We start from the raw sequence: 22541 nt of genomic DNA, 5'->3' as shown, positions 1-22541 counted from the left end.
ATTAGTCGCAGTTGATTTGTTTTTCAAGTTTTACGTGAACATCGTTTGCAGTACTGCATTTTCACAAAGCACATGAAAGTCAGCTTATTTTATTTTTCCGCCTTGTGTTCGTTGTCTTTTTGTGTAATGTTCATAATGTGCGAATTGATGTGGCCCACAGTTAAGCGGCTTTTAAAGTGTGACATTTTATTAAAGAAAGCGATTAATGGTTTGAAATGCTGTTGTTCAGGGCTTTTTGGAGATTGTCCATGACAGAAATAAGTCTACCTACCTGTTTGCCAACACCCCACCTTCATCTTTATTGACAGTTAACTATGTCACACACTGTTCAGTCTTTTAATTCAGTTGATTTTTTAACTAATATTTTTATGTGTTTTTAGCTGATTTAGTTTCAGTGTTACTTGGTCCTCGCTGTCACCGCACACACTCATGTAAGGAATATTTTGCTGAACATTAAACAGAAATGAAGAAAGTATTTAAAGTGAGCTCCTGCAGTAATATTAATCCATTTGACGCTGTTGGAGGACATTTTTGTACAGAATAATAATTCTTAGTTTTGATGTTTTATGCACATTTCAAATAGTAGACTTTTATGTGTACTGTGGTCTTTTCATGATGTTTTCTTGCTTCTTTTCCTAAGGGAATATTTTTCAAAATGACTCCACCATTGGTCATACTCATGTAATAATAACAACAGATATGTATTTAACTACATTGGCATTTATATTTTACAATCTTAAGCCAGCAAGGAATGCAGAAACATGTCTGCATGCTACATGTCCATGTATTGTGCAGACAAAGATCAGATTGTATAAATTAATCTGATGTTGTTTATCTTGTTAAATTGTTAAATAGTGATAGTTTTTGTTTGTCTGTTTATGGGGGCCCACAGATTAACTGAAGAACAGTGGGTGGAAGGGTAAGGGTGGTTAAAACCGAGCTCGATCCCAGGATGCCATTTTTGGACAGGTCACAATAATTTACGCTGGCCTTGTAGTTGCAGAAGTTAATGGTTTTAATATTACCGCTTCTCTTATTCAAATGATTACTGTCATAATAAGAGAGAAACTGCCAAGAAGGTGTATCCTCTGGACAGGAGAAAGACAGCAGAATTCATGGTTCCATCGACCACAGCAAGTCTTTCAGGTCCTGAAGCAGCAAAACAGCCCCAGACCATCACACTACCACCAACATATTTTACTGTTGGTTCGATGTTCCCTTTGCTGTGTTAGCTTAATGCCAGATTTAATGGAACTCAAACCTTCCAAAGAGTTCGGCTTTTGTCTCTTCAGAATATTTTCCCAAATGTCTTCAGCATTGTCTCGATGTTTTGGGCAAATGTGAGACGAGCCTTTGTGTTCTTTACTTTTCCAGCAAGTGTTTTCTCGTTGAACATAGATGCCATTTTTGCCCAGCCTCTTTCTTGTGGTTGAATTATGAACTCCGACCTTAACTGAGACATGTGAAGCCTGTGGTTCCTTAATGTTGTTCTCAGTTCTTTTTTTGACCTCCTGGATGAGTCTCAGTTGCTCTTGGAGTCATTTTGGTAGGCCAGCTTCTCCTGGAAAATATTCACCACTGTTCCAAGGTTTCCCCATTTGTGCATAATGGCTCTCACCATGATTCACTGGACTCCCAAAACCTTAGAAATGGCTTTGTAACCCTCTTCAGACTGATGATTGCCAGTGACTCATGTGTTTCCTTCGATCTTAGCAATATTTGTTGCTCTTGAGATCTTTTAGCTTGCATCAGGGAGGTTCTATTTAGGTGATTTCTTGACTCAACAGGTCTGCCAGTAATCGGGCCTGAGTGTGTTTAGTGAAACTGAACACAGCTTTCCAAAAAATGTGGTTAATCACAGTTAATTCATGATTTAACAAGAGGGGCAATGACTTTTCACACAGGATTAGGCAGGGTTGGATAACCTTTCTCCCTTAAATAATGAAATCATCATTTGAAAAACACATCTATTTACTCTGGTTATCTTTGTCTAATATTACAGTTTGTTTGATGATCTGAAACATGTAAGTTTGATATATAGTGATTAGGGGTGGGCTTTGATGATTGATTTATCGATTAAAATCGATTCTAGCTTGGATAATGTAAAGTTGATTCATTAAAATCCTGAATCGACTTTTAAATCGCCAGAGCCTCAGGTTAAACCTCACAACATTTCAACAACCACCAAACAGCTAAACAGTAAATGAGAGCAGGAACACAGATTCTGCACAGAGACACAAACACAAAGCTCGGACCGCCGACGGATCAGGATCAGTGAGATGTGACTTTCTCACCCGACAGCACGGACACGGTCGGGGCTGAAAGCCGACAGCTCGCTGATTCTGATGTTTCGGCGGGTCGAGCTTTGTGTTTACGTCCTTTTTGCGCTGATTCGGCTGCAGGTTTGATCTCTCTCCAAACAATATTGACTGAACCAGCAGCAAAAGAAGATACAAACTACGCTTCACATAAACATCGTCATGAATTCCCTCTGACTTTTCCTGTTTTGCTTCCACCACACTTCATGCACAGCTCTCTCTCTCTCTCTCTCTGTACTTCAAGAACAGTTTCCCGTCTAAAAATCTGTTTTCTGCATTATTCGCTTGCTTGCTATCACAAGTCTGCCGTTGTTTACAGCGCTGTCGGCCGCTGTTTTTTCCTTTTACTTACTTCCGAAAAAGAAAACCTCATTTCTGCTGTTCAATACTGAACAAATTTAAACTTTTTAATTATGCAAAATTGCAAAACACTCAGCTGTGTCTCTCATTAAACCTCTGTAACTTTGCTCTGCATTACTCCAGCAGCATCAGGTAATGTTCATAAGTTGATTAAAGGTTTTCTTTCGTTTTTGATCTACTGCAGAATATTTTTATAAATCCCCGGCCAGGAAAATCACCTCCATGTTTTTCTGTGTTTTATCCTCAGTTACTTTGACACAAAGGCTGTGATGCTCACACTTTTGATAAAAGCTCACAAGTGTCAGCTTTCTTTTTATAGATATAAAAATATGGGAATGTACTGATGCATGATCTGATTTATAATATTTCTGACTGAGGCAAAATTTCCCCGATTCGAATCGAATCTTGGATTGAATCGATTCGGGACCTTGTGAATTGGAATCAAATCGATTCTAGAAATCAGCGACGATACCCAGCCCTACTTGTGATATATAATTTATATATGTATAGTGAGTTGTATGTAAGGCAAGACACCAAGGAAGGAGCAAAGGACATGTAGGCAGAGAGATCAGGCTGGAAAGGATGTGCAGCAGGTTAGAGTGATTGAGGACAAATGAAAATGTGCTACCAATTAGAGAAAATCTACTGAGAAGATGATTCAATTCAATTTTATTCAATTTTATTTATACAGCGCCAAATCACAACAACAGTCGTCTCAAGGTGCTTTATATTGTAAGGTACACCCTACAATAATACATACAGAGAAAACCTGATGAAAGGCTGAAGATCTGATGAATGAGAGCAAGAGGAGGACAAATAGAAAACAGTTAGTGAATCAGGAACTGCAGGGGATTAGTGAGGAGGAAGTGAGAGCAGCTCTCATAAGGAAGAGTGGAGTTCGGTTTAAGACGGCACAGACAACCAGAGGAATCTGGCTTTACAGCACATTCATTCGTCTGAGGTTGTATGAGAGGCAGTTAGCACAGATGCTGGACACCATCACAAGCAAGAAATCTATTCACAAGCCAATAAAGAGAGAGAGTCAGATAAATGGAGAGAGAGACCATTAAATATGATCTGGGGTTAAGTGAGCAGCACATTAGGGCTGTGCTTAAATCACAGACAATGAGCTCTAGTCCACACAACAGCATTACAGACACATAAAACTGACTGACATCCAGATTCATAGGGACGGAGGATGTGACGGTGCAACACACACGTGTGTGCATTTGCTCAGTGCACGTTGGGCTGATGGCCGATATTAAAACAACTTATCTTGCTCTTCCTTCTGGGTGTAAAGGGAAAGGCTAGAATAAGGGGAACTTGAGAGGACGGGAGAATAACACACACACACACACACACACACACACACACACACACACACACACACACACGCACACACACACACACACACGCACAGTTAATTACACCAGTCCCATAATTCAATAGGACCAAACAAGACAGTTGCTGGGGAATTCTGATTTAATTTAACAACATTTATCCAAAGACAGTTGCAACATTACAAAATACACTAGTAGTGTGAAAAACTGTACATCAGAAAAACTCATGTGCAGATGCAGAGATGGAAAAGGCAGTAAAAGCAGCCACCACATGTGAAGGATTGTGATAGCACGCAAAACTCTAAGGTGGCAAATATCATCAAGCTGAGCACTGTATTGCAGTGGCATATACCACCACCATCAGTGCCTGGAGCCAGTGTGGCTCAGTGCTTTATTTTGTCTTTGAAACTGCCAGGCTCATTTTTCATTACCATCACTGTCAATGAAGCATTATTCATTGTTGAGCTAAGCCCTCTCAATTGCACAGCTATCTCAGCTAACCCAGCAATGAACTCCTAAATAACTGCAGACCAGGATTTGAATATTTCACCACATAATTGGTGCTTTAACATAATCTAGGGGAGCGGGAGCTGGTCTACTTTTCAGACAAGCACGAATCAAAAGGCGCATCAGGATCCAATCGATTGTAATAATGAGGGATTTCTCGCAATCTATAAACAAGTATAATTAGCACGAACCACACTAACCACTCCAACAAACAGCAAGCGCTGCTTACACTGAGACAACAGAATCAGTATACAACTGCATACATTGGAGCAAAATTGCTGTACTATAAGCTGGTTTGTTCCCCTTTAAGATCTCATATCCAACCCAGAGGTTTATTATCACTTCCCCAAAAAGAGAGGCATATTATAACTGCCAGTGGATTTAAAAAAAATACTCACTTATGAAATCTGATGTGATGACTAAAACTAGTACTACCACTAGTTCATTAAACATACACCCCAATCTCCTGCCACCAAACGCTCTCTGTTAGGTTAAAAACAAACACAATCAAGTCAATATTGTCTCAACATGCTATGAATGTATCAGCTGTAATGCAGCTCCTACTGTTTGCCTGTGAAAGCATCACAGAATTTAGCTGACGTCAAGTAGGAGATGGTACTTTGGAGAGTTTCTAAACATTTCTATCACCTCTTACTTTTTTGCCATGTCACACTGAGTGCAGAACCTTCCCTCAGTGGGAAAGCTCATCTGCTTTCAGACTGGACAAACCAGGTCCTGATGTTTCTGATTGACAAGGCCCTTTGTGGATTAGCAGTCTCCAACTATCTGGCATTTCATTGCTTTTTAGTTTGGCATTTAAATAACTTTAAATAACTCTCGGCCTTGATGTCTACTGGCAGATGACAGAAGGGGGAGAAAGGCCTTGCGAGCACCCAGCTTAACTCAGTGCACAAATCTGTGGTTTAATTTACCCGAGGATAAAAGGACACAAGTTGGGTTTACGACATTTATTCCACTTTTCAGACATGTCAAAAACTGGAGGTTGGAGTGAGCCCCAGCCAGACGGATGGGCAGCTGCTGGTCTGCAAAAATCTCCCTGATGAGGATTTGCTTTTGACAATGGCTAAGTCTTCCAGTATTTACAGCTTTTGTTTAGTTTCTCCAATCTGTTGCATTCTATAAAAACTGCTGTAAACAAACACTATTACCATCGAACTCTGAGGCTAAAATCACGATGTGGTTGCTGCACTTTTATTCTACTCGTCACAATTTATATCGAATATATGGCTGCTGAGAGGGGAACAACAATTGTCACTGAGGTTCTGTGAGGACTATCAGAGGCATACATCTGAGGTCTCAAGTTGCATTACAGGGAGATTTAGAGTACAGTACAAAAGTATGATAATGAGCTCCTTCTGTTTGTCCTTATCTTACCTCTTTTCACTCGCCATGTATTATTGTAGGGTATTTACAAAGTGCCCCGAGGCAACTGTTTTTTGTGATTTGGTGCTTTATAAATAAAATGCACTTAAATTTGAATTGTACTGGTGCAGTAGCTGGATCAAACCACAGAAACACATTGCCATACAGGGATATGGCCATACAGGGGCATAAAGTCAAAGTAACAATGTAACATTTACTGCATAAAAAAATAATACAACTAAATGCTCGTTGCAGAATGACGTTGTTCAGGCACCTTGTTAAATCATACTTACCGTCGTGTACTTGCCAAGCTGGCAGAGGGAGGGGAACGTTTCTTGATGAGCCCTACGGATCTTTTCAATGATTGTCTCCAGCTCAGTTGTCAGCTCGTAGCTCTCTGCCAGATCCGGCTTTGGGCTCTCCTTCTTCTTCTTGTTCCGGTCATTTCTAACAGCTGGAGGAACACAAAAATTTGGATTATCCTCTAAACAAATGTAGCTCTTAGTGAAGCAAACAACATATAAGGCACCCCAACCAATCACAGCAGATGGCCCGCCCCTCCCTGAGCCTGTTTCTGCCGGAGGTTTCTTCCTGTTAGAAGGGAGTTTTTCCTTCCCACTGTCGCCAAAGTGCTTGTTCATAGGGGGTCATATGATTGTTGGGTTTTTCTCTGTATGTATTATTGTACGATCTACTAACAATATAAAGAGCCTTGAGGCGGCTGCTGTTGTGATTTGGCGCTGTGTAAATAAAATTGAATTGAACTGAATTGAATAGAGGTAGAAATGTGTTGCTAGTAAGCATTTCTTTGATTACAGTTTAGAAATGTAGCCAGTCGTCAAATCAAACAAATCAGACCTTATATAAGGACAAAACCTTTCAGACTGTAGGCGACAGACCAGAAATGAGGTGAAAAATAAAGTAATTGTGGAAGTAACAGAAACTTCAAGGCCTCTAAGGCCACTTTAGGTTGGTTCCAAAAATGAGTCGGTCACCGTAAACCATGGTAAAATACACAACTCTAGCACATTAAAAACCACATTAACAGCCTAATACAAAAACAAGGTTTTAGATTCTAAAGATAGTGTCCCGCTTTATGAAAACTCTCAGGAGGAATAAATGGGCAAATAACTATTTGATCACTTTGTGAATTTGTAAGTCAGAAATGAACAGTCTCTAATTTAATGATTGCTTAATTTTAAGGGTGAGAGACAGAACAAAGGAACAGTAAAAGAAAAACTAAAATCCAGAAAACCCACATTAAAGAAAGGTTATAAAAGATAAAACATCTTCAAAAAGGTGTTAGGATGCCTGGGTCGTTGACCCAGGGGTTTTGAGTTTATTATATTATATTGGTTACAAGATGGCGCTGGAGTGACGGCAGCCTTTCCAAGTAGCTCTGCAACACCGCACCTTTTTTGTTAACTTTAACTTTTTTAGACTAGGCTTTTCAAACTTTTTTTCACCTTCCTCTACTTATACCTCTTAGATATAGCGATACAAGATGGATAATGCACTTTTTAAAACTTCTGGAACCAGTTCCGTCATCTATTCGAGAGCGGAGCTGCTGGCACTAAAAACAAAGGGACAGACCGGCATGCGACACAACATCCCGGCCGAGCTAAAGAGGAGCTACAGAGGCTGCAAAGCTGGAGCGAGGAGAGCGGATCACCGGAGGCGATTCAAACCATCAATCCCGACAGTGATTATGGGCAACGTGAACTCGTTACAGAATAAGATTGATGAACTGTGCGCTCTGAACAACCACAGACTATACCGTGAGTGCAGCTTGTTTATCTTCACGGAGACGTGGCTAACCGAGCTAACGCCGCAGGCTAACGTAGACCTATGCGGTTTCACATCCGTGAGAGCCGATAGGGACACGCAGGCCAGCGGAAAAAGCAGAGGTGGGGGACTCATTGTCTACGTTAACAACAGATACTGTAACCCTGGACACGTCTCCGTTAAAGTTTCGGTATGCTGTCCGGACCTGGAGCTGCTAGCTGTTAGCTTGCGGCCATATTATCTACCTCGGGAGTTCAGTCATGTGATCTGTGTGTGTGTTTACATCCCTCCGAGCTGCCTGTGAGAAAATACACACAGTCACAGCAAGACTTCAGACACAAAACCCCGAGGCTTTCATTATTATATCTGGAGACTTTAACCATGCCACACTGGACTCTACTCTGGCTGCTTTTCACCAGTTTGTGAATTGTCCCACAAGGAGCAACAGGACAATTGACCTACTGTATGCTAATGTGAGAGATGCATACAGAGCCACCCCCCTCCCCCCACTAGGGAAGTCAGACCACAACCTGGTTTACCTACAGCCACAATACACACCCCTCGTCCAAAGGCAGCCTGTCACAACGCGCTCCATCCGGAGATGGACCCCAGAAAAGGAGGATGCTCTGAGGGACTGTTATGACACCACAGACTGGGATGTGCTCCTGAGCCCACATGGTGAGGACATAGAGGGGGCGACACACTGTCTTACAGACTACCTCAACTTTTGTGTGGACACGGTCACCCCTGCTAAGACGGTACGGTGTTATCCTAATAACAAACCGTGGGTAACACAGGAAGTCAAAGCTGTCCTCAACATGAAGAAGAAGGCTTTCAGGAGCAAAGTGAAGGAGGAGATGAAGGCAGCACAGCGGGAGGTGAAAGGCTGCCTGAGGGAAGCAAAGGACACCTACAGGAGGAAGGTGGAGCAGAAGTTGGAGAGGAACAATATGAGGGAGGTCTGGAATGGTGTGAAAACCATCACAGGCCACAACACCAAGAAAAGCACAGTGGGGGGGACTGTGGAGAAGGCAAACGAACTCAACAACTTCTTCAACAGGTTTGACCAGCCCACAACCCCCCCACCCTCACCCTCACCTTCACTACAGAGTCCTCTCCCCACTCTCCTGCCTCCCTCGCTTCCCCCCCTTCCTGACACCATGACACCCCCCTCCTCCAATCCCTCTCTCAGCAGCAAGACATCTCCCCCCCTCCCCTCCTCCCAAACATCTCCCAGTGTCACAGTGGATCAGGTCAGGAGACAACTGAGGAAGCTTCGCCCCAGAAAGGCAGCAGGCCCAGACAAGGTGTGTCCTAGGATGCTAAAGGCGTGTGCTGCTGAACTTGGGGAGCCGCTACAACGAGTCTTCAACCTCAGTCTGCGACTGGGGAGAGTGCCCGCCCTATGGAAGACATCCTGCATCGTCCCGGTCCCCAAAAAGAACCGGCCCAATGAGCTGAATGACTTCCGACCGGTGGCACTGACGTCACATCTTATGAAGACTCTAGAGCGGCTCTTCCTCAACCTCCTCCGACCACAGGTACAACATGCCCAGGACCCACTACAGTTTGCATACAAGGCGGGTGTCGGAGTGGAGGATGCCATCCTGTACCTCCTACACAGAGCCCACTCACACCTGGATGGGGGAAAAGGCACGGTCAGGATCCTGTTTCTTGACTTTTCCAGTGCCTTTAATACCATCCGGCCCTGTATGCTTCAAGAAAAACTGAACAGGATGGAGGTGGACCCCTGCCTGGTCGCTTGGATCTCCGACTACCTCACTGACAGACCACAGTACGTCAGGCTGAAGGACATCACGTCTGACACTGTGGTCAGCAGCACAGGAGCACCACAGGGAACTGTGCTGTCCCCTCTTCTCTTCACCCTGTACACCTCTGACTTCTGCTACAACTCTGAATTATGCCACATTCAGAAGTTTGCAGATGACACGGCCATCATGGGGTGTATCTGGGATGATCAGGAAGAGGAGTACAGAAGTCTGGTGAGGAACTTTGTCGCATGGAGTCACACAAACCACCTGCAACTCAACACCTCAAAGACTAAGGAACTGGTTGTGGACTTCGGGAGGTCCAGAGAAGGTCCACTGCCGGTTCAGATAGAGGGGGAGGAGGTAGAGGTGGTCAACAAGTACAAGTACCTCGGGCTGTGGGTGGACAATAAACTGGACTGGTCATGCAACACAGAGCACCTGTATAAAAAAGCCCAAAGCCGACTGTACTTCCTCAGGAGGCTGAGGTCTTTTAACATCTGCAGGAAGCTCCTGAGGATGTTTTACCAGTCGGTGGTTGCTGGAGTACTTTTCTATGCTGTGGTGTGCTGGGGGAGCAGCACAGCAAAGAAGGACTCATCCAGGCTGGAGAAACTGATCAGGAGGGCTAGCTCTGTGGTCGGCATGAAGCTGGACACTCTGGTGACAGTGGCAGAGAAAAGGACATTAAAGAAACTGATGGACATTATGAACAATGCTGGGCATCCTCTGCACACGGCCATTAACAACCAGAAGAGTCTGTTCAGTGACAGGTTGCTTCTCCCCAAGACAAGAACTAACAGACTTAAAAACTCCTTTGTCCCACACGCCATCAGACTGTTTAACTCCTCTCTGGAGGGGAGAGGGAGGGGAAACAGGAGGACAAAGGAGGGGGGAACAACTAAGCTGTAGTGCCTCTTCACCTCACTGTGCAATACTTTTGTAAATAGTCAAAAGTGCAATAGACCTCAATACTCGAAATGTGCAATTCATTCACTTGTATTTTTATTTTTTATTCCTATTTATTCTATTTATCCCCTTCGTATATTTTATTTATATTGTCTCTGTATTTATATATGTGTGTGTGTGTGTGTGTGTGTGTGTGTGTGTGTGTGTGTGTGTGTGTGTGTGTATATATATATATATATATAATATTCTGTAACTCTGAAACTTCTGTCGGTGCTGTGCTTTTTGGAAATCGAATTTCCCAGAGGAACCCACCCGAGGGATTAATAAAGTTCTATCTAATCTAATCTAATTATTTATACTTTCTAGTCTTTGGTTTGTTTGAGTTCTCTCTTATAGTTTATGTCTCTGTCTTCTCTAGCTGCTCTGTCTCCCCTGTCAGCTGTATCCCCTTGTCTAGTTCGCGTCTCTGTGTGTCCTTAGTGGCTATATCCCCGTGTCCAGTCAGTGTTTGTGTCTGCCCTGGTCCCACGTCTCTGTTCCCTCTGTTGCAGTGCATGCGAGTCTGTGTCTTTGTTCAGTCTGTGTTATGTGTTTCCTGTTTTACTTTGAAAGTCCATGTCTGATGTTAATGTGTCTGGTTTTGCTTCCCCTTGTCTCGTTAGGCCTGATTTGCCCCAGCTGTGTTTCCCTCCTGTTACCCATTCCCTGATTGCTCCCTCTGTGTATTTAAGCCCTGTGTTTCTCTGTGTCCGTGTCGTGATCTACCGTTTATTTTGCTGTGTGTTTTGTCAATCCGCCGGTGTTAGTTTATTTTTGACCTTTTTCCCCCAGTTATGTTATGTTTGAGTTCAGCATTAAAGCTGTTTTGGTTTAAGTTCTGTCTCCGGAGTCTGCACCTTGGGTCCTATTCCTGTCTGCACACAGCCACACCTAACAGAAGATCGCGACCAGTACATGGACCCAGCAGCACTCGCCCCGTCTGAAGAGCTCAGGGAGGATATAATTTATTCAGTGGATAAATTATGTGACCTGTGGCTGAATCATTCTGGGGAGGAATTTCAGCGTGCTGTAGCGAACCGGCTACAGCGACTGGTTTCTGGTCTCCCCTGGCTTTTGGACTCACTTCACCCACTCATACAGGAGTTTTTCCTTAATGAGCTTGATCTGCATCCCCCTGTTGCTACCGCTCACCTACCCAACTCGGAGAAAGATGTGCTGCCCAGCCCGCCGGACTTGGAGTTGCCCGGCCCATTGGAGCCATCACCGAGGAGGAAGCGGCGGCCGCACCACCGGCGTGTCACCCCACAGCTGGACCCCGGGATGTCAAAACAACCGGCTGTGGTGAGCAATAAGGACACTTTTTCTTTTTCTTCGGGCCATGGGACTATTTATTCTGGGGCTATATTTTTTGCATCAGCTGCTCAGCCACGGGGTCACTTAGCTGCTCAGCCGTCTGTTCCCGCTGGAGGGTCCGAGGAACCGCTTCAGCCGTCTCTTCCTGCTTGGAGGATCCGAAGGGCCCGTTCAGCCACCTGTCTCCGCTGGAGGGTCCGAGGGGCCCGTTCAGCCTCTTGCCTTGTCAGCTGGGGGTCCGGGAGGACCCAGCCAGCACGTCCCAGTGTCTGCTGATGGTTCTGGCGAGGCCGTTCAGCCACCACCGGCTCCTCCGCCTGGTCCGGCCTCCGCAGCTCCGCCTGGTCCGGCCTCCGAGTGTTCAGCTTCGTCTGCTCCTGAGGTCTCCATGCTGTCTGGTCCTGCACGTCCTGTCCGGCCTGCACGTCCTGCACATCTTGTCCGGCCTGCACGTCCCGTCCGGCCTGCTCGTCCTGCACGTCCTGTCCGGCCGATGACTGGATGTCATTGCCGTCATGGACGGCCCCCTGAACTACGTCGCCGTCGGTGCCTCCCGCCCGGCCGGCCTCCTGATCTGCTCGGTCGCTGTCGGTGCCTCCCGCCCGGCCGGCCTCCTGATCTGCTCGGTCGCCGTCGGTGCCTCCCGCCTGGCCGGCCTCCTGACCTGTTTTCTGGGCTATTGGACCATCAGCCTCCGGGCCGCCCCCCTGACCTGCCCGGGTTTGGACTGTTGTGCCGTTAGCCTCCGGGCCGGCCCCCCTGAACTTTTTTGAGACTATTGCCTGGGCCTCTGCGCCTTTCGTGAGCTCTTTTGTTTGTTTGCTTTTGGACTATGCCTGGGCCTTGGTGCTGTTGTTTTGGACGTTGTTCCTGTGTTTTGTTCTGTTGCTTTCCAGGCTCCGTTGTTTGTTCTTTTTTTTGTTTCTGGCTCCTTGTTTGGTTTGTTTCGAGCCCTCCATCCTGTTTCCCCCGCCGCCCACCCTGGTTGGGTTGGGTTTTTTTTTTTGTTTTTTTTTGTTTTGATGTTTTGGTTTGGGCTGTCTGGAAGCCAGCCCTTAAGGGGGGGGGGGGGGTACTGTTAGGATGCCTGGGTCGTTGACCCAGGGGTTTTGAGTTTATTATATTATTTATACTTTCTAGTCTTTAGTTTTTTGTGTTTACACTCAGTCTTTCAAATAGATGCAAGTGAAACACAGCAGAAAATAAATAAAGTCAAAGACTCAGCGGTCCTGTTGCTCTATTTTCACCTGTAAAGCAGGCGCAAGTTTACCCTGGTGCAGGTGTGCTGCAGCGGTCAGTTGAAGAAGCCGCGAGTTTCTCTGAGTTTCCCATTACGTGGTAGCGCACTCGGTGCTTGCTTGGAAGTTGTTCAATGTTTTTTTTCGCTGTAAAAAGAAGTTTTCTTCCCACGCACAGCGGACACAAATGTTTTTATCACTTTTTATGGAATCAAACTCAAAGTAAGGTCAGTACTTCTAAGCTTTAAACGCTGCACGCTCATACTCTCTCCCGCACTCGATATATTATCCATTGTTGATCTGCGCACAGCTGTTGTCACACTTGCTTACGTCACTGTCATGAGACATTCTTGCAAAGAAATCACTGTTTTAGTAACGCAGTAACGCAGCGTTCCTACGGGAAAGTAACGGTAATCTAATTACTGTTTTTGCATCCCTCACTTTACTCGTTACTTGAAAAAAATAATCGGATTACATTAACGCGTTACTGCCCATCTCTGGCAGCAAGTTGATGAGATGGAAATGTGCTAACAAGTGAAGAAAGTGTGTTGAGAAGAGTCCTTTGAGGAAATGATGAATGTAGAGAATGATGGATGGAGGACAGCTAGCGAAATCAGGAAGACGATGAGTAAGGAGGAAGTGAAGGCAACTAATGATGAAAATGATGAAGAGTCAAAGGCACTGAGTTTTCAACAAAAGAGGCAGAAGATACCTGTGGAATGGAAAAGTATACTGGTAATGATATTCAAGAGGTATAATAACTATAAAACTGATGAGCCCGCCCCTCCCTGAACCTGGTTCTGCCGGAGGTTTCTTCCTGTTTAAAGGAAGTTTTTCCTTCCCACTGTCGCCAAATATGACAAACTGCTCAGAGGGGGTCATATGATTGTTGGGTTTTTCCTCTGTATCTATTATTGTACGATCTACTGTACTATATAAAGTGCCTTGCGATGACTGCTGTTGTGATTTGGCGCTGTATAAATTGAATTGAGCCATACCATGAAGCTTTGGAGAAGAGTTGTTAAGAAAAGAGGTGACGATCAGTGAGTAGCAGATACAATGTTTGTTTTTAGAAGTACAGAGACGGAGCTGCTCTGTGTCTTTGTGGATCCAACCAAAGCTTATGACAGAGTCCCAAAAGAGAAACTGTGCTACTGTATGAGGAAGGCAGGAGTGGCAGAGTAGTGAGGTTATTTGAGTATGTGAGGCTGGTGCAGGACACGTGTGAGGACAGTGAAACAGTGGTGAGGAGTGACCGATGGGTTCACATCATGGGATGGATTACATCAGGGACTGGCTCTGAGCCCCGTGTCATGTGCAGTGGTGATGAACAGGTTGACAGATAATGTCAGGAACGAATCTCCATGGACTGTTATGTTTGCAGACAACACTGTGATTTGTTTTGAGAGCCTGCAGAGGTGGAGGAACTCTATGGAGAGAAGAGGAATGAAAGTCAGTTGAAGCAAAATAGAATATATGTGTGTAAATGAGAGTGAGGAAGGTGAAAAGCTGAACATGCAAGAGTAGAGAGAATTTAAATACCTGGCACCAACCATGGCTTGGTGGAGTAGATGGAGTCCAGGCTGATTTGTATAAGAAGGATAGCAGCACGAGTTAATGTGAATGTTTACGAGATAGTAGTGAGACCTGATATAATCAGTAGTGCAGAGACAGTGGCACTAGTTGAAAAGACACAAGGCTCAGTTGAGGATGCTAATTTGGGGATGACAGGAAAATGAGCACATCAAGTTAAGTGGTTTGGAGACAAAGTTAGAGAAGTGAGGCTGAGGTGGTTCGGGCATGTGCAGAGGCGGGATAGTGAACGTATTGGCCAAAGAGTTTGGAAGATGCCAGACAGGAGGGAAAAAGGCGTTGTGGTGACCCCTAAGGGGGACAGTTCATAGACGAAACACAAAAAGTGCAAAGCTTTCATCAAGGCATAAAAGTATAAAAATATTTTACTCTGTAAATCATCTTTAATGAGTATTTGTCCCAAGTCAGGATTGCTGTCCGATCTTTGGAAGTACTGTACATCCCTACAATATAGTAGCAGTGTGAGTAGGCGTTGATCTGGCTACCTTTAGAATAAGCAATGTCACATATATACAGGCTTTCTGTTGATGCACGTCTTCCAATGTTTTCATATTCTGTCACAATGAACAAACAACTGGAACGACGAATGAGGACTGCTATCTCAGAAACACTTGTATAGACCGTAGGACCCACAGAGGCTCATATATATTCACTTTTACTTAAATATTAATACAAAGAAGAACACCTCAAATATGAACTGCAAATTTCAGTCAAGCTTGGACGTGTCGATTTTGGAGCAGGAGCTTCTTTCTTGGTCACCAATGTACAATTGGTAAAGTCCAAAAACTACATTTGTCCGTAATAATGCGTGTGTTGCTTTCACACACCTGTCTGCAGATCATATTCAGCAGAAGGACCAGTTTCTTGAAAATACACCAAAATGACTCAGCATTTGGTTATTTACTATTGTTTTCTAATGAGGGCTCACACATGTTAGACAGCAGACTTCCACAATTCTACTTCTTGGTCTAGTTCAGTACATTCAACCACAATCCTGAGGAGGACGGCTGACTTGACAGTTGTCCTGATGACAATTATCAACATTGTCAACAAACGGGGTAAAAAACAAAAGGTCATTTGTGAGAATGTTGACTGTATATTAGTTAAAAGTGTAAGGGAAACGTGCACAACTAACAGGGACGAGCACAGTATACTACTACACAGTATACTGCTGCGGTATAACTCAAGGTCGTTGCCTACAACCACATCTGCTTTGCCTTTGCTTTCCATGCAGTCAGCCTCTAGACCTGCTCTGTCGCCGCCACCTTCCAAGCGGTCAGCCACCAGAACTGCTCTGTTGCAGCAGTCTTCCACGCGGTTGGCCCCTGAAATGGCCTGTTATGGACTGTTGTGCCGTCGGCATCTGGGTCGGCCCTTGTTCAGTCTCAGACTGTTTTTTCTGGGCACATGGCCAGTCCCTGGACTGTTTTTGGTTTGTCCTAGGACTCCTGCTCCTAGGATTTTGGGTTTTGAACTGTGTTCCTGGACTCCAGCAACTTTTGTTTTGAACTCCTTATTAAAAAAGAAGATTAATGCAGTGTATTACTTAATTACTTGCTTGAGAAAGTAATTGGGTATATTATTTATTACATTACTTTTTTATTAAAAAAGTATTATTCTGTCCCTCAGATTATTTCTGAAATATATTTTGTGATAAGTTTGTTATATGACACTTCATAGTCATGTTACTGAATCTATGTGTCAACAAATATGTTTACTCTTGGTCTGCTCATGTCTGCTCACATCCACGACTAACTGGTTGAATAACCAGCCAGGCATTTGCCAATCAAGGTCTGAATCTGTCGCTCTTTTTACAACAATGAAAGTATTACAAAGGATTAGAGGAAATGTCTGCCCAAAGGGCTCTTGATCTGTTACAAGTGTCTCAATATGCCGTGCCCTCCCTCAGTCACAAGTTCTCAATAGCCTAGAAAAAGTCCTATAAAACCACTTAGCAGAGTGGTTTTATAAGAGACTTACAGGATAACAAATTATTAATATTAAAATATTACCTTGGAGCAAATTTTAAATTCAATTTAATTTGATTCATTTCAGCACCAAATCACAACATGAGTTGCTTCAAGGCACTTTATATTGTCATGTAATAATCCTACAATAATACAGAGAAACCAAATCACCTCAGCAGTCAAATACAACTCGAACACAACTTAAAAAATAAAAGATTGCTCTATGATGATCTCACTATTGGTTAACAGGCTTTGCTACTGATAAGACCAAGATCCATTTGACTCCAGCTGGTGAACCCAACCCCTGCCTACCCATCAGATAACTTCTGCTGCCCATCTCCCACATTAATGTCATAATTAATTATACCTTAATTATAATTACAACTTAACACACTGCTAATGTGGTTGTCAGATAAAAGTACCTTTCTCTGTGTCCTTACTTCAGTTCAATTCAAAGCCGGCTAACATCCTCAAAAAAGTGTTTTTTAGGGCTTCACATGTCGACTACTTCAGCTGCTGAAGGGAAGATCTGTGTGCTTGCCTATTTGCAAGCAAAGAGTGAATAAAATGTTATAGTGGCTTCTAGAAAGCCGAAATGCTTCAATTGCCCCCTGGTGCCTAGCTGCATCCCATCCAGTGGGGGTCAAACTATCCATCCTATTCTGCTTATTAATTCAGGGTCGCTGAAGGGCTCGAGCCTATTGCAGCTGCCATAGGGCGAGAGGCAAAGTGCACTCTGGAGAGGTCGCTAGTCTGTCGCAGGACTAACACTGTCTGTGCATGTCTTTGGACTGTGGGAGGAAGCCGGAGTACCCAAAAAAGAACCTATGCAAAGTTTAAGTAGTTCTTCACATACTGTTCTGGGTCCACTATGGGATGCGGTTCCCTGCATATTCCTCATAATCATGTATCTCATTCTGCCAGTTCTGATTGGCTGGTGATTGCAATGAACATGTCGGACCAAGCTACCCACTGTTAAATATAAATATTGCATAGTCTTTATTCAAGATAAGCCCCTCCTCTTGCTTCATCCCAGCAAGAAGGGCCGTCTGGTGAGACATCTCACTCATGCTACTCTGAGAACCGGGGTTACAAAGTAACCTAAGGTTCTCATTCCTAGCATTTCTCACTATGGAAAAATGGAGGCTCCCGTATTGTTAGACAAGCTTATCTCAAGCAGTCATAGAAATAGCCAGTATCTCACCTATCCAAGTGCGGACCCAGAGCCCAGCACTGCTTGGGCTCTGGGTCCGCACTTGGATAGGTGAGGACTCTGCTTGAAGCTGAGACATCCAGCCTGTAAAACCGGACAAAGGTGAGAGGTGAAGACCAGCTTGCTGCTGCACAGATACCTGGATTCACATTCCTCTGAAAAGGGCCCAGGACACTGCCAGACCATGAGTGGAGTAAGCCTGCAGGCATTCTGGTCCCTGCTGCTGCAGGCTAGTATACCAAAGAGCAATCACCTCCACAATCCAAAGTCAGAGCCATTGCTTATGGCTCTTACGAGGGCCTGCCTTGTAAGGCCTAAAAAGCTGGTAATTACTCTGAAAGTCCTTAGTACAATCCAAATAAAGTCTTGCAGATAAGATCGCCTTACTGGAGGGTAACTGGTATGACAGCTGATCTATGGTTAAAATTTGGGTTCAGGAGAGATGAGCAAACCGTAGCTAGTAGTGACGGGAATTAGCTAACACTCCTGTCTGTGGACAATTAAGCAAGCTAGCACATCCAGCAGATGCCAGTCGTAACTTTTTGTAAGAATTCCCTGTAACAAGATCAACACTGGGAGTAATTTTATATATATTACTGTGATGATTCACACATACATAAGACTAATTGAAACCATCAACCAAGAAAGAACTCTCTTCCAGAGAGTGCAAACCTCTGTAAAGGCAGCTCTCACTCTGGGCAGTATTTAACTCTAAGAAAATCGTGTTGTGTATGTAGTCATTTTTTCCTTTCTTTAAAAAAACATACTTTAAGAAGTTTGTAAAGCAGTAAAACTCAGACAAAACTCAGACAGAAGGTTACTTTGATTACACAAACATTATGCAGCAGTAGGTAATGCATAATAGGTACTGACTTGTGAATAATGACATTAGAACCTTATTATAAAATATTATACTAACTAGGCAGCTCATTATCCTTGTCTTGATAATACCTTCTTTGAAGATATTATGCATATTGGAGTCACCTTGAAAAAAGGCAGATGCAACATCAGAGCTCAAACGTGACATGATATTTGGATACATCTGTTATTTAGAATCCCCATATACCAGTATCATTTCCTAGTAGTTGGCAATACAAACCAAAGAACGTAGTTTTTGGTTTGTATTGGCAAACCAAGCTGAAAAAGACAGCTTTATTTGACAAACAGACAGTTAGGGTAGTTAGGGTAAGAGGCTGAGGATCACAACAGGAATATAGGAAATAGAGTAAGTTATTTTTAATCAGGGGCCCTGTGGGAGTGCTTAGCCTAAGGAAATCACGATATCATATTTTCCACTTCTACTAGAGTGTATAACAGAAGGGAATGGACCCCCTCCCCATTGAGACTAATGGAACGTAAAGTGGACCTAAACCATAAATTCTGATTCAGTCAAGGGACACCAGTAACCTATGAAATGCAAACTGTTCCTATGAATGTCTGTGATGCAGAGGATCTTGAGGGTCTTAACAACAGCAAGTGATAAAGTACAGATAGTTTGATTAAAGAAATTTCTTGCATTTGCACAATGTCTCTAAAATTAGAAACAAGTGATGCTGAAAAACTAGTTCATGCATTTATTACTTCCAGGCTGGACGACTGTGATTCATTATTATCAGGATGTCCTAAAAACTCCCTGAAAAGCCTTCAGCTAACCCAAAATGCTGCAGCAAGAGTCCTGACAGGGACTAGAAAGAGAGAGCAGGTTTCTCCTGTATTGGCTTCCCTTCATTGGCTTCCTGTTAAATCCAGAATTCAAAATCCTGCTCCGAGGCTGCTGGGGACTTCCCATAATGTGTTTCTTCTTCACTCACCTTTTCTTTCACTCATTATGTGTTTATACACCTCTCCGTATTTAATCATTATTCATCATTAACTTCTGGCTCTCCTCCACAGTGCGCCTATTTGTCTTCCTTCCCTCACCCCCAACTGGATGTAGCAGATGGCCCCGCCCCTCCCTGAGCCTGGTTCTGGCCGAGGTTTCTTCCTGGTAAAAGGGAGTTTTTCCTTCCCATGTCACCAAGTGTGGTCTCTTGATTGTTGGGGTGTTCTCTGTATTATTGTAGGGTCTTTATCTTACAATAAAAAGTGCCTGCTGTTCTGATGCTATATAAATAAAATTGAACTGAATTAATTTTAATTGAACTGAATTGAATTGGCTAAAATACAGGTCACTATGGAATTACTCTGTAAAGCCAGAGTAGCAATACTTGCCCTGCAGCAGCATCCCTTCATTTAAACAAACTGCACTGTCTGTGGTGGATTCTATCTTTTTTATAACAATACTTCTTTGCAAGAAACCTTATGCCATTGGAAAGCCTGTTAATATCCCTTTAAATGAAGCTGCATTTGTAAGGACAAAGCATTTGTGTGTTAAAGAGCAGAATTGAGTATTTGGGCTGTGCCCATAAAAAGCTTTCCAACTCTTCTCTGTCAACACCAATCAGCTCATTCTGCTGTTGACCCTTGTTTGGTCTTGTTCAGTAGATTGGAGGATTGAAGAAAGAAGATTATAAATTGCATTTCATTCAAAAAATGGTCAAACTGACAAAATATCACATTTGACCTCTGACCTCTCCTTCAATATCACTAGACTGCTCTGATGGGCAAAGTGATAAAAATGCTATTTAAAGCAATATTTCTTACTGCCATTGTTTGTACTAACACTGATTTTATATAAACTTAGAGAAAATAAGTTCCAGACAAGTAACATGACAAAACCTTTTGTAGAGATGGTCACACGTTCTGATGATAAATTAGCAGGACTTAGTTCTTACTTCTAGAAGCAGTAAGTATGTACTGGTTTTCACAGTCCTGTGAAAAACACAATTTTCACATGTCTGTAATTAAAACGTATTAGTTTATATCTTAGAAATCAAATAATAAATTATAGCTTTGTAGAATAAGTCTAATCGGGAGGTTGGTGGTTTGAGCCCCAGATGCTCTGATCTGTATGCCTAAGTATCCTTGGGCAATAATGTGTTCACTGGAGTTTGAATGTGTGTGAAGGTTAGATAGAGAGTGCTTAGGTGTTGAAAAAAGTGCTAGTGTGAATGGTTGTGTTATATAAAACAGTCTGAGTGCTCAGGTAGAGTAAAAAAGCACTAAGAACCAAGATGTGACTGCATTTGGTAACCAGAGTGAAACATAAGAGTGAAACTTCTGGTTGAGGGCTAATATCAAATTAAGGAATAATTTATTTTCACGAGGACCACCATCACACTGAGCAGGAGGAGTCAAATTAGCTCATTTCAACATAATATTTTGAGGTTTGTGAAAAAAAATTGGAATGGGTGACTATTGGATCAAGATGTTTTATGAAGGTATGAAAAACTACTATATAGCCGGCTCCCAGTGATATTGCACTTCAGTTCTCAGATCCAGTGCTTATGTCACGGCTGCCGAGGCGAGCCGTGTGGATATAGAAGGAGGACCCAAGATGCAGGCAGTGGATGAGATACCGGTGGTTTTATTTACAGAGGTGTAGTGGCAAACAAACAGTGGGGCATAACAAACAACTAAAGACACCTAAACTGGGAGAACTAAAATAACAGAACTGGGAGCATATGACAACGGATGATGAATAGCAGAGAGACGCAGACGAGGAACAGGACACCGTGGAACACAGGGTAACAGACTGACACAGAGGAACACAGACGAACCGGCAACAGGCAGGAGAACACACAGGGCTTAAATACACACACCAGTAATCAGGGGATGCGAGACAGGAGGGCAACACAGCTGGGAGAAATCTGGGCTGACGGGACAGGGGAAACGTAAACTGATCACACTCACATATGACACGGACCTTCACAATAAAACAGGAAACTCAGATACATGGAACCAGACAAGACATTGAACTAAACAGACAGATTCACAAACAGATGGGGAGACACCATAGACAGACAGATACAGACGCAGACTCAGAGGCAGATCGAAAATAACACAGAACTTAAACAATCATCATCTAGAAAATGATAACAAACTAAAAGCGCTGGGTCACCGACCCAGGACCATGACAGTACCCCCCCCAAGGGCTGGCACCAGACAGCCCAGCAGAAACGAAAAAATGGACCAAAACAAAACAGAAAACAACCCGACCAGGGCGGGCGGAGGGGGCCCAGGACGGAGGGACAGAGTCCAAAAAGGCCCAGATGGTCAAGTTCAGGAAGCCGACCATGCGAATGGCAACGGGGCAGGTCCGGATGCCGGCCACGCAGTAGGCAGTGGCGTGGAAACAGTTCTGGGGGCCGACCGTGCGGACGGCAACAGCGGCGTGGAAACAAGTCCGGAGGCCGGCCACGTGGAAGGCAGTGGCGGCGTTCAGGAGGGCGTCCACGGTGGCGGAGATGCCCAACAGGCGGCCAGGCAGATGACCGACGATGTGGAGGTGGTAGTAGGGGACCTGAAGGCTGCGTGGCCCCTGCAGCCCCAGGTGAAGCGGAGGCTGGACCAGACGAGGCGGAAGCTGATGCGGAGGCTGGACCAGACGAGGCTGATGCGGAGGCTGGACCAGACGAGGCTGATGCGGAGGCTGGACCAGACGAGGCTGATGCAGACGAGGCTGATGCAGACGAGGCTGATGCAGACGAGGCTGATGCAGACGAGGCTGATGCAGACGAGGCTGATGCAGACGAGGCTGGACCAGACGAGGCTGGACCAGACGAGGCTGATGCAGAGGCTGGACCAGACGAGGCTGAAGCAGAGGCTGGACCAGACGAGGCTGAAGCAGATGCAGAGGCTGGACCAGGCAAAGCAGCTGATGAGGATGCTGAAACTGGACCAGGCAAAGCAGCTGATGAGGATGCT

The 22541-nt window shown here is 44.2% G+C and overlaps 1 protein-coding gene across 2 annotated transcripts in view; it reads right to left on the bottom strand.

Annotated features, from left to right (window-relative positions):
* Positions 1–22541, bottom strand: part of LOC308384765 (retinoic acid receptor beta-like) — a 180809-nt gene that overhangs the window by 21990 nt on the left and 136278 nt on the right. For both annotated transcript variants that reach the window (XM_080863355.1, XM_080863356.1), the window contains one exon: positions 6202–6362. In XM_080863355.1, coding sequence (XP_080719481.1) covers positions 6202–6362 — 161 coding nt within the window. The remainder of the gene's footprint in view (positions 1–6201; positions 6363–22541) is intronic.

The sequence above is a fragment of the Rhamphochromis sp. 'chilingali' genome (genome assembly GCF_963969265.1).
Source record: "Rhamphochromis sp. 'chilingali' genome assembly, chromosome: 17".
Lineage (NCBI taxonomy): Eukaryota > Metazoa > Chordata > Actinopteri > Cichliformes > Cichlidae > Rhamphochromis > Rhamphochromis sp. 'chilingali'.
This window is presented reverse-complemented; position numbering and strand designations above follow the sequence as displayed.